A 15,584-nucleotide genomic window follows, 5' to 3' on the forward strand; every position below is an offset into this window, starting at 1 on the left:
GTGGAGATGGAGGTGGTGGGACTGGTGGTAGGAGTGATGGTGTGTACGCAGTTGGGGTTAGACCGGCAGCAGAGGACACGGATCCTGTAGTTGAGGCACATCTTAAAGCTGCCCTGCTGGTCCTGGTTCCTGCACACCAGTCCGTAGTGAACGTCACACTGCACAACCTGTCCGACTTGTTCGATGGAAATGTCAGGGTAGTCCTCGGCCTGGCACTCAATTTGTTTTGGCTGTTGACAGACTTCCTTCCCGGCAGCGCGGATGTGCTGGTAGGTTTCGAAGTCTCCCTGGCTTGTCCCCGAGGAGGGGAAGTCAACGTCAAACCAGTCCGTCCAGGAGCAGAGTTCAGGTTCGCAGGAGGTGGTGTATTGCGTGGTGGAGGGGGAGCTGGTAGAGGAGATGAGAGTAGGGGTGGGCGAGAGGGTGCTGGTGGTGGTCGTTGGTGTTGTTCCCGTTGTGGAGGGCGTAGCGGTGGAGGTGGAGGTTGTGACGGTGATGAAGGACGTAGGGGAGGAGGTGCCTGTGGAGATGGAGGTGGTGGGACTGGTGGTAGGAGTGATGGTGTGTACGCAGTTGGGGTTAGACCGGCAGCAGAGGACACGGATCCTGTAGTTGAGGCACATCTTAAAGCTGCCCTGCTGGTCCTGGTTCCTGCACACCAGTCCGTAGTGAACGTCACACTGCACAACCTGTCCGACTTGTTCGATGGAAATGTCGGGGTAGTCCTCGGCCTGGCACTCAATTTGTTTTGGCTGTTGACAGACTTCCTTCCCGGCAGCGCGGATGTTCTGGTAGGTTTCGAAGTCTCCCTGGCTTGTCCCCGAGGAGGGGAAGTCAACGTCAAACCAGTCCGTCCAGGAGCAGAGTTCAGGTTCGCAGGAGGTGGTGTATTGCGTGGTGGAGGGGGAGCTGGTAGAGGAGATGAGAGTAGGGGTGGGCGAGAGGGTGCTGGTGGTGGTTGTTGGTGTTGTTGCCGTTATGGAGGGCAGAGCGGTGGAGGTGGAGGTTGTGACGGTGATGAAGGACGTAGGGGAGGAGGTGCCTGTGGAGATGGAGGTGGTGGGACTGGTGGTAGGAGTGATGGTGTGTACGCAGTTGGGGTTAGACCAGCAGCAGAGGACACGGATCCTGTAGTTGAGGCACATCTTAAAGCTGCCCTGCTGGTCCTGGTTCCTGCACACCAGTCCGTAGTGAACGTCACACTGCACAACCTGTCCGACTTGTTCGATGGAAATGTCGGGGTAGTCCTCGGCCTGGCACTCAATTTGTTTTGGCTGTTGACAGACTTCCTTCCCGGCAGCGCGGATGTTCTGGTAGGTTTCGAAGTCTCCCTGGCTTGTCCCCGAGGAGGGGAAGTCAACGTCAAACCAGTCCGTCCAGGAGCAGAGTTCAGGTTCGCAGGAGGTGGTGTATTGCGTGGTGGAGGGGGAGCTGGTAGAGGAGATGAGAGTAGGGGTGGGCGAGAGGGTGCTGGTGGTGGTTGTTGGTGTTGTTCCCGTTGTGGAGGGCGTAGCGGTGGAGGTGGAGGTTGTGACGGTGATGAAGGACGTAGGGGAGGAGGTGCCTGTGGAGATGGAGGTGGTGGGACTGGTGGTAGGAGTGATGGTGTGTACGCAGTTGGGGTTAGACCGGCAGCAGAGGACACGGATCCTGTAGTTGAGGCACATCTTAAAGCTGCCCTGCTGGTCCTGGTTCCTGCACACCAGTCCGTAGTGAACGTCACACTGCACAACCTGTCCGACTTGTTCGATGGAAATGTCGGGGTAGTCCTCGGCCTGGCACTCAATTTCTTTTGGCTGTTGACAGACTTCCTTCCCGGCAGCGCGGATGTGCTGGTAGGTTTCGAAGTCTCCCTGGCTTGTCCCCGAGGAGGGGAAGTCAACGTCAAACCAGTCCGTCCAGGAGCAGAGTTCAGGTTCGCAGGAGGTGGTGTATTGCGTGGTGGAGGGGGAGCTGGTAGAGGAGATGAGAGTAGGGGTGGGCGAGAGGGTGCTGGTGGTGGTTGTTGGTGTTGTTCCCGTTGTGGAGGGCGTAGCGGTGGAGGTGGAGGTTGTGACGGTGATGAAGGACGTAGGGGAGGAGGTGCCTGTGGAGATGGAGGTGGTGGGACTGGTGGTAGGAGTGATGGTGTGTACGCAGTTGGGGTTAGACCGGCAGCAGAGGACACGGATCCTGTAGTTGAGGCACATCTTAAAGCTGCCCTGCTGGTCCTGGTTCCTGCACACCAGTCCGTAGTGAACGTCACACTGCACAACCTGTCCGACTTGTTCGATGGAAATGTCGGGGTAGTCCTCGGCCTGGCACTCAATTTGTTTTGGCTGTTGACAGACTTCCTTCCCGGCAGCGCGGATGTGCTGGTAGGTTTCGAAGTCTCCCTGGCTTGTCCCCGAGGAGGGGAAGTCAACGTCAAACCAGTCCGTCCAGGAGCAGAGTTCAGGTTCGCAGGAGGTGGTGTATTGCGTGGTGGAGGGGGAGCTGGTAGAGGAGATGAGAGTAGGGGTGGGCGAGAGGGTGCTGGTGGTGGTTGTTGGTGTTGTTCCCGTTGTGGAGGGCGTAGCGGTGGAGGTGGAGGTTGTGACGGTGATGAAGGACGTAGGGGAGGAGGTGCCTGTGGAGATGGAGGTGGTGGGACTGGTGGTAGGAGTGATGGTGTGTACGCAGTTGGGGTTAGACCGGCAGCAGAGGACACGGATCCTGTAGTTGAGGCACATCTTAAAGCTGCCCTGCTGGTCCTGGTTCCTGCACACCAGTCCGTAGTGAACGTCACACTGCACAACCTGTCCGACTTGTTTGATGGAAATGTTGGGGTAGTCCTCGGCCTGGCACTCAATTTCTTTTGGCTGTTGACAGACTTCCTTCCCGGCAGCGCGGATGTGCTGGTAGGTTTCGAAGTCTCCCTGGCTTGTCCCCGAGGAGGGGAAGTCAACGTCAAACCAGTCCGTCCAGGAGCAGAGTTCAGGTTCGCAGGAGGTGGTGTATTGCGTGGTGGAGGGGGAGCTGGTAGAGGAGATGAGAGTAGGGGTGGGCGAGAGGGTGCTGGTGGTGGTTGTTGGTGTTGTTCCCGTTGTGGAGGGCGTAGCGGTGGAGGTGGAGGTTGTGACGGTGATGAAGGACGTAGGGGAGGAGGTGCCTGTGGAGATGGAGGTGGTGGGACTGGTGGTAGGAGTGATGGTGTGTACGCAGTTGGGGTTAGACCGGCAGCAGAGGACACGGATCCTGTAGTTGAGGCACATCTTAAAGCTGCCCTGCTGGTCCTGGTTCCTGCACACCAGTCCGTAGTGAACGTCACACTGCACAACCTGTCCGACTTGTTCGATGGAAATGTCGGGGTAGTCCTCGGCCTGGCACTCAATTTCTTTTGGCTGTTGACAGACTTCCTTCCCGGCAGCGCGGATGTGCTGGTAGGTTTCGAAGTCTCCCTGGCTTGTCCCCGAGGAGGGGAAGTCAACGTCAAACCAGTCCGTCCAGGAGCAGAGTTCAGGTTCGCAGGAGGTGGTGTATTGCGTGGTGGAGGGGGAGCTGGTAGAGGAGATGAGAGTAGGGGTGGGCGAGAGGGTGCTGGTGGTGGTTGTTGGTGTTGTTCCCGTTGTGGAGGGCGTAGCGGTGGAGGTGGAGGTTGTGACGGTGATGAAGGACGTAGGGGAGGAGGTGCCTGTGGAGATGGAGGTGGTGGGACTGGTGGTAGGAGTGATGGTGTGTACGCAGTTGGGGTTAGACCGGCAGCAGAGGACACGGATCCTGTAGTTGAGGCACATCTTAAAGCTGCCCTGCTGGTCCTGGTTCCTGCACACCAGTCCGTAGTGAACGTCACACTGCACAACCTGTCCGACTTGTTCGATGGAAATGTCGGGGTAGTCCTCGGCCTGGCACTCAATTTGTTTTGGCTGTTGACAGACTTCCTTCCCGGCAGCGCGGATGTGCTGGTAGGTTTCGAAGTCTCCCTGGCTTGTCCCCGAGGAGGGGAAGTCAACGTCAAACCAGTCCGTCCAGGAGCAGAGTTCAGGTTCGCAGGAGGTGGTGTATTGCGTGGTGGAGGGGGAGCTGGTAGAGGAGATGAGAGTAGGGGTGGGCGAGAGGGTGCTGGTGGTGGTTGTTGGTGTTGTTGCCGTTATGGAGGGCAGAGCGGTGGAGGTGGAGGTTGTGACGGTGATGAAGGACGTAGGGGAGGAGGTGCCTGTGGAGATGGAGGTGGTGGGACTGGTGGTAGGAGTGATGGTGTGTACGCAGTTGGGGTTAGACCGGCAGCAGAGGACACGGATCCTGTAGTTGAGGCACATCTTAAAGCTGCCCTGCTGGTCCTGGTTCCTGCACACCAGTCCGTAGTGAACGTCACACTGCACAACCTGTCCGACTTGTTCGATGGAAATGTCGGGGTAGTCCTCGGCCTGGCACTCAATTTGTTTTGGCTGTTGACAGACTTCCTTCCCGGCAGCGCGGATGTGCTGGTAGGTTTCGAAGTCTCCCTGGCTTGTCCCCGAGGAGGGGAAGTCAACGTCAAACCAGTCCGTCCAGGAGCAGAGTTCAGGTTCGCAGGAGGTGGTGTATTGCGTGGTGGAGGGGGAGCTGGTAGAGGAGATGAGAGTAGGGGTGGGCGAGAGGGTGCTGGTGGTGGTTGTTGGTGTTGTTCCCGTTGTGGAGGGCGTAGCGGTGGAGGTGGAGGTTGTGACGGTGATGAAGGACGTAGGGGAGGAGGTGCCTGTGGAGATGGAGGTGGTGGGACTGGTGGTAGGAGTGATGGTGTGTACGCAGTTGGGGTTAGACCGGCAGCAGAGGACACGGATCCTGTAGTTGAGGCACATCTTAAAGCTGCCCTGCTGGTCCTGGTTCCTGCACACCAGTCCGTAGTGAACGTCACACTGCACAACCTGTCCGACTTGTTCGATGGAAATGTCGGGGTAGTCCTCGGCCTGGCACTCAATTTCTTTTGGCTGTTGACAGACTTCCTTCCCGGCAGCGCGGATGTGCTGGTAGGTTTCGAAGTCTCCCTGGCTTGTCCCCGAGGAGGGGAAGTCAACGTCAAACCAGTCCGTCCAGGAGCAGAGTTCAGGTTCGCAGGAGGTGGTGTATTGCGTGGTGGAGGGGGAGCTGGTAGAGGAGATGAGAGTAGGGGTGGGCGAGAGGGTGCTGGTGGTGGTTGTTGGTGTTGTTCCCGTTGTGGAGGGCGTAGCGGTGGAGGTGGAGGTTGTGACGGTGATGAAGGACGTAGGGGAGGAGGTGCCTGTGGAGATGGAGGTGGTGGGACTGGTGGTAGGAGTGATGGTGTGTACGCAGTTGGGGTTAGACCGGCAGCAGAGGACACGGATCCTGTAGTTGAGGCACATCTTAAAGCTGCCCTGCTGGTCCTGGTTCCTGCACACCAGTCCGTAGTGAACGTCACACTGCACAACCTGTCCGACTTGTTTGATGGAAATGTCGGGGTAGTCCTCGGCCTGGCACTCAATTTCTTTTGGCTGTTGACAGACTTCCTTCCCGGCAGCGCGGATGTGCTGGTAGGTTTCGAAGTCTCCCTGGCTTGTCCCCGAGGAGGGGAAGTCAACGTCAAACCAGTCCGTCCAGGAGCAGAGTTCAGGTTCGCAGGAGGTGGTGTATTGCGTGGTGGAGGGGGAGCTGGTAGAGGAGATGAGAGTAGGGGTGGGCGAGAGGGTGCTGGTGGTGGTTGTTGGTGTTGTTCCCGTTGTGGAGGGCGTAGCGGTGGAGGTGGAGGTTGTGACGGTGATGAAGGACGTAGGGGAGGAGGTGCCTGTGGAGATGGAGGTGGTGGGACTGGTGGTAGGAGTGATGGTGTGTACGCAGTTGGGGTTAGACCGGCAGCAGAGGACACGGATCCTGTAGTTGAGGCACATCTTAAAGCTGCCCTGCTGGTCCTGGTTCCTGCACACCAGTCCGTAGTGAACGTCACACTGCACAACCTGTCCGACTTGTTCGATGGAAATGTCGGGGTAGTCCTCGGCCTGGCACTCAATTTCTTTTGGCTGTTGACAGACTTCCTTCCCGGCAGCGCGGATGTGCTGGTAGGTTTCGAAGTCTCCCTGGCTTGTCCCCGAGGAGGGGAAGTCAACGTCAAACCAGTCCGTCCAGGAGCAGAGTTCAGGTTCGCAGGAGGTGGTGTATTGCGTGGTGGAGGGGGAGCTGGTAGAGGAGATGAGAGTAGGGGTGGGCGAGAGGGTGCTGGTGGTGGTCGTTGGTGTTGTTCCCGTTGTGGAGGGCGTAGCGGTGGAGGTGGAGGTTGTGACGGTGATGAAGGACGTAGGGGAGGAGGTGCCTGTGGAGATGGAGGTGGTGGGACTGGTGGTAGGAGTGATGGTGTGTACGCAGTTGGGGTTAGACCGGCAGCAGAGGACACGGATCCTGTAGTTGAGGCACATCTTAAAGCTGCCCTGCTGGTCCTGGTTCCTGCACACCAGTCCGTAGTGAACGTCACACTGCACAACCTGTCCGACTTGTTCGATGGAAATGTCAGGGTAGTCCTCGGCCTGGCACTCAATTTGTTTTGGCTGTTGACAGACTTCCTTCCCGGCAGCGCGGATGTTCTGGTAGGTTTCGAAGTCTCCCTGGCTTGTCCCCGAGGAGGGGAAGTCAACGTCAAACCAGTCCGTCCAGGAGCAGAGTTCAGGTTCGCAGGAGGTGGTGTATTGCGTGGTGGAGGGGGAGCTGGTAGAGGAGATGAGAGTAGGGGTGGGCGAGAGGGTGCTGGTGGTGGTTGTTGGTGTTGTTCCCGTTGTGGAGGGCGTAGCGGTGGAGGTGGAGGTTGTGACGGTGATGATGGACGTAGGGGAGGAGGTGCCTGTGGAGATGGAGGTGGTGGGACTGGTGGTAGGAGTGATGGTGTATACGCAGTTGGGGTTAGACCGGCAGCAGAGGACACGGATCCTGTAGTTGAGGCACATCTTAAAGCTGCCCTGCTGGTCCTGGTTCCTGCACACCAGTCCGTAGTGAACGTCACACTGCACAACCTGTCCGACTTGTTCAATGGAAATGTCAGGGTAGTCCTCGGCCTGGCACTCAATTTGTTTTGGCTGTTGACAGACTTCCTTCCCGGCAGCGCGGATGTTCTGGTAGGTTTCGAAGTCTCCCTGGCTTGTCCCCGAGGAGGGGAAGTCAACGTCAAACCAGTCCGTCCAGGAGCAGAGTTCAGGTTCGCAGGAGGTGGTGTATTGCGTGGTGGAGGGGGAGCTGGTAGAGGAGATGAGAGTAGGGGTGGGCGAGAGGGTGCTGGTGGTGGTTGTTGGTGTTGTTCCCGTTGTGGAGGGCGTAGCGGTGGAGGTGGAGGTTGTGACGGTGATGAAGGACGTAGGGGAGGAGGTGCCTGTGGAGATGGAGGTGGTGGGACTGGTGGTAGGAGTGATGGTGTGTACGCAGTTGGGGTTAGACCGGCAGCAGAGGACACGGATCCTGTAGTTGAGGCACATCTTAAAGCTGCCCTGCTGGTCCTGGTTCCTGCACACCAGTCCGTAGTGAACGTCACACTGCACAACCTGTCCGACTTGTTCGATGGAAATGTCGGGGTAGTCCTCGGCCTGGCACTCAATTTCTTTTGGCTGTTGACAGACTTCCTTCCCGGCAGCGCGGATGTGCTGGTAGGTTTCGAAGTCTCCCTGGCTTGTCCCCGAGGAGGGGAAGTCAACGTCAAACCAGTCCGTCCAGGAGCAGAGTTCAGGTTCGCAGGAGGTGGTGTATTGCGTGGTGGAGGGGGAGCTGGTAGAGGAGATGAGAGTAGGGGTGGGCGAGAGGGTGCTGGTGGTGGTTGTTGGTGTTGTTGCCGTTATGGAGGGCGTAGCGGTGGAGGTGGAGGTTGTGACGGTGATGAAGGACGTAGGGGAGGAGGTGCCTGTGGAGATGGAGGTGGTGGGACTGGTGGTAGGAGTGATGGTGTATACGCAGTTGGGGTTAGACCGGCAGCAGAGGACACGGATCCTGTAGTTGAGGCACATCTTAAAGCTGCCCTGCTGGTCCTGGTTCCTGCACACCAGTCCGTAGTGAACGTCACACTGCACAACCTGTCCGACTTGTTCGATGGAAATGTCAGGGTAGTCCTCGGCCTGGCACTCAATTTCTTTTGGCTGTTGACAGACTTCCTTCCCGGCAGCACGGATGTGCTGGTAGGTTTCGAAGTCTCCCTGGCTTGTCCCCGAGGAGGGGAAGTCAACGTCAAACCAGTCCGTCCAGGAGCAGAGTTCAGGTTCGCAGGAGGTGGTGTATTGCGTGGTGGAGGGGGAGCTGGTAGAGGAGATGAGAGTAGGGGTGGGCGAGAGGGTGCTGGTGGTGGTTGTTGGTGTTGTTCCCGTTGTGGAGGGCGTAGCGGTGGAGGTGGAGGTTGTGACGGTGATGAAGGACGTAGGGGAGGAGGTGCCTGTGGAGATGGAGGTGGTGGGACTGGTGGTAGGAGTGATGGTGTGTACGCAGTTGGGGTTAGACCGGCAGCAGAGGACACGGATCCTGTAGTTGAGGCACATCTTAAAGCTGCCCTGCTGGTCCTGGTTCCTGCACACCAGTCCGTAGTGAACGTCACACTGCACAACCTGTCCGACTTGTTCGATGGAAATGTCGGGGTAGTCCTCGGCCTGGCACTCAATTTCTTTTGGCTGTTGACAGACTTCCTTCCCGGCAGCGCGGATGTGCTGGTAGGTTTCGAAGTCTCCCTGGCTTGTCCCCGAGGAGGGGAAGTCAACGTCAAACCAGTCCGTCCAGGAGCAGAGTTCAGGTTCGCAGGAGGTGGTGTATTGCGTGGTGGAGGGGGAGCTGGTAGAGGAGATGAGAGTAGGGGTGGGCGAGAGGGTGCTGATGGTTGAGGTCGTGCTGAGTTCCATTGTTGTGGAGGTTATAGCTGTGGTGGTGGGGGTTGTTACTGTCGGTACGGTTGTTTTCTTTGTTGTCCGTGTTTCTGTCTGTGTGCTTTGCTTTGGTGTTGATGTGGTTTCGCTGTGAATATTTTCTGTTCTTGGTGGTATTGTTTCTATAGTGGTTGTCTTATGTTTTGTTTGTATCTGTGGTGTGTATTGTGTTGTTGATATTTCTGTGTATGGTGTTTTTGTTGTTGTTGAAATTGTAGTTGTTGTTTGTGTTTCTGTAGTTGAATATGGTGTTTGTGTTGTTTGGCATGGTATTGTTATGTTTTCACAGCATTTAAATCTTACTTCGTAGTTGTAGCAGATCGGTGGTAGCTGGTCTTTATTATAGCATATTAAACCTTCTTCAGTGTTGCATGTAATATGTTGTTCCAGGAGTTGATATGGTGTATCAGGGAATCTTACCGCTCTGCATTCAACAGCCTTTCTGTTAGCACAGACTTTATATCCCTGTTTTCTTATATTCTGAATTGTATCAAAGTCTCCATCATCGTATCCCGAGTCTGGATAGCTGGCATCATACCAAATTGACCAGTCACATTCTTCTTTTACACAGATTGCTGCTGTTGAAGGAGATACGGTGACTAGTGATGTTGTTTTAGTTGCAGTTGTTGGAATTTCTGAGGTTGTAGTAGCTGGTGTTTGTGTAGTGGTGGTAGTAATTTCCTCTAGTACCGTAGGTGTCACGCTTGATTGGCAGTGGCTGTAGTCATCACAACAGAATACTTTTACTTGATAATTAAGACAGATATGCAGTTCTCCTTTTTGATCTTCATTTCTGCAGATAAGTCCATATGTTACATTGCAGTGGACAACCTGGCCTATTTCTTCAATAGATTTATGTGGGTATTTCTCTGCTCTGCATTGTATTTTTTCAGGGTTTCTGCAGATTGCTTTTCCAGCAGATCTAATGTCCTGGTAGGTTTCATAATCTCCTTTGTTGTGCAGTGTTGGGAAATGGACATCATACCATTGGGACCATTTGCACTTTGGTTGGCAAGGTGTTGTAGTGATTGTCTCTGGGGAGGTACTTGCTGTTTCCGAAGTGCTTGTGACAGAAGTAGTTCCTGTTTCTGTGGTTGTAGATGAAGTTGTGGTAATCATACTTGATGTTGTGGTTGTCATTTCTGGAACTGGGGTATGTGTTGTGATGGATGGAGTGGAAGAGCATGGTACAAAGACACAACATAAGATTCTGATTTCGTAATTGTAGCACATAGTTGAAATTTGATCTTTGTTGTAACATATAAGCCCATCTTTTGTATTACATTCTACACTTTGGCCAAGGTCCTTCAGTGGTATGTTAGGAAATTTCTCTGCCCTGCATTGAACTGCCTTTGGAGCTCTACAGACTTCATAACCTTTAGCTCTCAAATCACTGAATGTTTCAAAATCTCCACCGTCAAATCCAGGTATTAGTGAACTTCCATCATACCATTCTGACCACTGACAGACTTCATGAACACATACCGATGTCGTTGGTGATGATGTAACTGAAAGAGTTAAAGAAAATATTTTGAAACTTAGAGTACATTCCCATATACATATTTTCATTATGTTGAAGGGGCTGAAAATTTTTTAACATCATTAGTTGCATTTTGAGTCTTTTAAGAATTATTTTAGGATAATTATAATTTAATATCAACTAGAATAGAAAATCCATTATCTAGTGATTTATCTTACTGACATGTTTGGAACAGTCACTTCAATGAAAATATTGTTTGTTATTTAGAGAGTGCTGAAATAAGACTCAGACACACTTCATCTGTTTTGAAGGAACCCCCCCCCCCCCTTTTTTTTTTTTTTACATTTGATTCAGTGCAATTGCTTGGTTTTGTGTCTTGTTTCAGTATTTAATAGTCTTTCCTGAACATCAAGTGTGGCAGAAAGAACAGCATTTGTTTCACTGGTGTGTTTAGTTTTCATTCCTAATGAATTTATTCCTCATGAAATACACGGCATTGCCATTGCTTTTTCATTTGAATTTAAGATATCTCTGACATAACATCATTAGCAACTCAACACTTTGTACTTAAGTTCTGCTCTTAAGAAATTTTTTCTTGATTGGAGAGCAGTCCATAAGATTTTGCAGACTAACTATTCACATGAAATAGCTGGAAAATAGCTAACAAATTCTAGTTGTGCTGATGGTTTCTGAGATTTGAAAACTTATAATTCAAAATTTTATGTTGAACATGTATTTTGTTAGACTGTGGTCATAGTAATTAGAGGTTACCAACCTTGAGTATACCGGAGAATTCTAGAAGTGAGTATTTCAATATCTCAATGTCATTATCTGAGTGATCTACTTAGTACTTTAATTACGTATATCATGAACACTATCAGGAATTCTATAGAATGTAATCATTTTATAATTTAATAGGAAAAATAATGAGTGATCTATTTATTCAGTAAAGATTATTCCAGGTACATAGTTACAAACAGAGATAATAAATCTCATGCAGCTTTCTTATAGTTTGCTGTGAAAACAAACAAAATAATTGTATCAAAATAGTGTGCAGTTGTTCTTATGCTGGTGTTTTGGAAGTGATTTTATTTTCTGTACTGTATTAGTTTGACTACCAAATATTGACTGAAACCCAACACTAATAACAGTGCTATTTAGGGGTTATATTTTGTATCCAGTAATGCATAGAATAAGTTCTTATGACCTGTAAGATTATACCTGTGGAAGCAGTGGCAGGCGGAGTAGTGCTGAAGTAAAACGGTATTGTGGGTGATACTGAGATTGGGCAGTCATACACAACTCTTTGAAGTGTTCCATTGGGACCACAGGTTGCAACAATACAGCCTCCTATGCCATCTGTAGTATTGTAGATCATATCTGTATAGTTATATGCCCGTCCTTCATAAACGCAGACACATTCTGTAAAACAAAAGAGGATAGTATTCTTTGGTATCTAAAACACAGAGCAGGGTGCTTTAAATGCATTGTACTCTTATGAAAACAACTTTTTCAACATACCGTGTTCGTCGTATTTGCATATTTTGCCATGGTTTGTGCATTCACTGGAAAAGAGAAAAAAGAAGATAATGAATCTGAATGTATTGGTTAGTAGTATCAGTTTACTGTTTCTTTTTCTGTTGTCTGCTGTTCATTGCATGTTGCAGGGTATCCTCAGCAGTGCATTTAGAGGCAAGGCAAAGATATGGGGAGGCGTGATTAGGAATGTTCTTGTCTCCTTGATAAGCACACATTTTTGGAAGGGAAAGTACAGTAAAAATATCACTTGAGAAAGGATCATTGTGTTACAGATGTTTACATCAGATTTCCGACAAACCTTTAGGGAATGTAGTTTTTAAAAAGAATTTATCTATTATCTGTTAAGAATTGAATCCTGATATATTTATTTACATTTATATGACTAAGGGCATATGTACACTGCATAAACTTAAGCAAATACAGATATATATTTAACAGTTTACATTTAGTACTGTTGATGACATAGGTGAGGCAATCAAAGCTATCTTTGAGCTGCAAAGTGTAACATGAATGTTGAGTAAATAGTCAGATTGGCTTTTAATGGACTCTGCCACTCTGGCTGCATTGCTTGCAGTATTCATTTATAGCTATTTTAAAGACCACAGAGTCATAAAATTGTACAGTGATTTGGGTTGGAAGGGACCTTAAAGACATCTAGTTGAACCCCCTGCCATGGGTACGGACATTTTCTCTAGATGAGGTTGCTCAAAGCCCCATCAAACCTGGCCTTGAACACTTTCAGGGATGGGGCATCCACAACTTCTCTGGGCAACCTGTTCCAGGGCCTCCCACTTTCATAGTGAAGAATTTCTTCCTAAAGTGTAATCTAAACCTACCCTATTTTAGCTTTAAACCATTATCCCTTGTCCTATCACTGCAGTCTCAAAGAGTCCCTCCCAAAGATGTCTCAGGACAATGTTAACTGATTCATGGCTGGTTCTGCTAACTTTGTGCTATTTGATAGGAAGCTTGACAAGACTTTCCCAACAAGTACAGCTAGCTTGTGTTCATAAATTCTAATGGAATATGTAGGAATACTTGCTGACTGTTGCAAATAACAGAAATGAGTTCAAAACAATGAAGAATTGATATGTACTCATTTCTAAATAATTCCACATAATTACTTTAGGGATATCTTAATGTAAGTCCTCAGATTATTTACAAAATTATTATTATTTTTATTTGTTTTTTTTACTTAATAATGTTTGTAATAAGAATGCAGAGTGAGTAATATATATTAATCTCCCTAAAGTAAAATGTTTCATCATATCATCTTCTACATTCCTGGGAACAGAAGAACATTAGACATTATTCAGCAGCCTAATTTTTGCTAGCAAACAAAAAACCAAATGCACGATGAATTAAGTTCTGCAACTTTAGGCTCGACATTGAAAAATCTTTATTAATCCTACCATGCTTGGCAGTTCTGCTTTGAAGGCATCTGCATTCCTGGCTTGTAATGTTTTCCATTCTCATAGCAACCACAATTAGAAACACAAGCCATGGTTTCTTCATCAAAATAGGGCTTATTCTTTGGGCAGTGTGGATAACAGCCTGCAGAAAAATAGAGTCTTATTTATGCTGATCTTTCACAAGTGGAAGTGACCCTATACTCTGCTAATATCTGATCTAGTGAAATTATTCCATGTGGTAATTGGAATTTCATTTTCCATTACTGTTATTTCATTGATTACAGATTAATCTCTGGAAACATTTTGTCCTCATTTTCATTCCAAACTAGTGTATGATTCACTGGGAGTTAGGTTGTCTTCAAATTTCTGCTATAAACATTTCATACACTGAATAATCCAGATTTTGTTCATCTTACTCTTTCAATTTTTTACTAAGTAGAATGAGATATGCATAATTATTTTTACCTTCCAAACCTCTCAACTCATGAAGGCACTTCCCACTTGGATTATTACAGGTCTTCATACAAGGGGCTCCACAGGGCTTGTAGTGCCACTCACATTCCCCCTGTGGATTGTAGTAATCGCAGAACAGAGCTAGAGAAAGAGAAATGACAGAAAAGGATCTTAACTTTATCTATTTCTATTGGTGTTATTTTGCTGGGTAAAAGTCTCATGTCATCAGCACAATCATGTAAGTGGTGAACAGCATGTTGTCTTATTTCTCTTTTAATACTGTTGTTATACTTTTACAACATTTTGAACCCAATGAAGTTATAAAACAGCGAACAGAGTTAGACTTCAAGTGTGCAAAATAACGACTGGCAAGTAAATGGGACACTAATAATACTGCTGGTAAAGTTACTGGCAGATGGTTTCTTTTTATGTAGATTGAATAGAATAGATTCCAATGATTTACTCAAATTGCTTTGGGTTTTGTGTTGTTGCTTTTTTTGTTGTTGTTGTTTGTTTTTTTGTTATTATTGTGCTGTTTTTTTTTTCTGCCTGTTTTTATGATACAGCAGTGTCCCCTACAAATATAATTTTATCCTCCTTTCTTTCTTCTTCCTACTTTTTTTTGTTGTTGTTGTTTCTTTGATTTTCTTTGTTTCTTGTCTGTTACTTTCTTTCCCTCTGTATCCGTTCAGAAAGAAGTGGAGTGAGACTTACGACAAATGGATGGGGTTCTCCATGAAATGCAAATGTCCAGCTCATTGCACGCTTGAGCATAGGCAGCTACTGCTGTACAAAAACATTCACAGTCTCCTCCAGTGTCACAAGCACAAGCATCATCCACACATGCTTGATAATATTCATTCGGTTCAACCTGTTGGAGGAAATATTTGAGTTTTGTTTCCTGCACTTGTCCACTTTTAAAAGGTATTTTCGGTACTAAAACAATGACTTAGAAAATATCTGAAGTTGGCCACTGTATATTTTAGAAAGATAAAAAATGAAAAAATTATGATAATATTTTGAAAAATCAAGAGAGAAATGTTGAAGACAGCTATTAGTAGGAAGTCATAACCATAAGAACGATTTGGTGTTAAAGACACAATTGCAGAAGGAGTATTGCTACATTACTACATGCTAGCACACAATTGTAGATGTCATGTAGCTGATATTTATATTAATAGAAAACGATGCCATCGCAATTAAAATGTATCCTGCTATTTATCTGTAACTGTCCCTTCTATAACACAAGAAACCAAGTCCTATGGATTTTTGTGTTGTGTTAGAAAACTGGCGTAAGCTGAAGAAATGGAGGTGCATATCCTTTCTACTCTATCTCCCTAGAGCATGGCCTGACTTTGTTATTCATGACTTAGTCCAAATCCTAGTGTGTTTTCAACTGCCCCACATAAAAATTGATGTAAACTCTGCAGACTGAAGTTTTATCGTACCTGGGAGTGACACTTTGCAAATACTTCACTGGTAATGATGCTGCATTGCTTCTGTGCCCAGGATTTCCTGTACGGGTTTGCAGTGCATGGATCTCTGGTTTGATTGGCATTTGGGCAAGTAGAAGACACTTTCCAGCTATTGGCAAACTCCAGCACATTTCCTACCACAGACTGACTGCGCGTAGTGAAGTCATTGTTTCCATTGCCATCATAATTTCCACAAAGGCCACAGACATGTCCCTGCATGGGGATAAACATAAAATAACGAAGATCAGCAAGGTTCAGCATCTCAGTATCTGTGAGGAACGTACTCCAGGATGAACCTTATTTAAAATGAACAGGACTTCTTCAGCAAAATACCTTTCAGGTAAAGATATCTCTAACTTATCCTTACAAGTGATAGGGAAAGAAGCAGAGTAGA

At 48.5% G+C, this 15,584-nt stretch overlaps 1 protein-coding gene across 1 annotated transcript in view; it reads right to left on the minus strand.

Moving 5' to 3' along the window:
* The window catches only part of MUC5AC (mucin 5AC, oligomeric mucus/gel-forming), a 50,230-nt gene that overhangs the window by 16,691 nt on the left and 17,955 nt on the right, over positions 1 to 15,584 (minus strand). Inside the window, 14 exon segments of the mRNA XM_048948242.1 lie at positions 2 to 21; positions 80 to 2,087; positions 2,090 to 2,109; positions 2,168 to 4,697; positions 4,700 to 4,719; positions 4,778 to 6,785; positions 6,788 to 6,807; positions 6,866 to 10,339; positions 11,533 to 11,733; positions 11,833 to 11,876; positions 13,263 to 13,404; positions 13,728 to 13,856; positions 14,430 to 14,586; positions 15,164 to 15,403. Coding sequence (XP_048804199.1) covers positions 2 to 21; positions 80 to 2,087; positions 2,090 to 2,109; positions 2,168 to 4,697; positions 4,700 to 4,719; positions 4,778 to 6,785; positions 6,788 to 6,807; positions 6,866 to 10,339; positions 11,533 to 11,733; positions 11,833 to 11,876; positions 13,263 to 13,404; positions 13,728 to 13,856; positions 14,430 to 14,586; positions 15,164 to 15,403 — 11,013 coding nt within the window.

This window comes from Lagopus muta, chromosome 6 (genome assembly GCF_023343835.1).
Source record: "Lagopus muta isolate bLagMut1 chromosome 6, bLagMut1 primary, whole genome shotgun sequence".
Lineage (NCBI taxonomy): Eukaryota > Metazoa > Chordata > Aves > Galliformes > Phasianidae > Lagopus > Lagopus muta.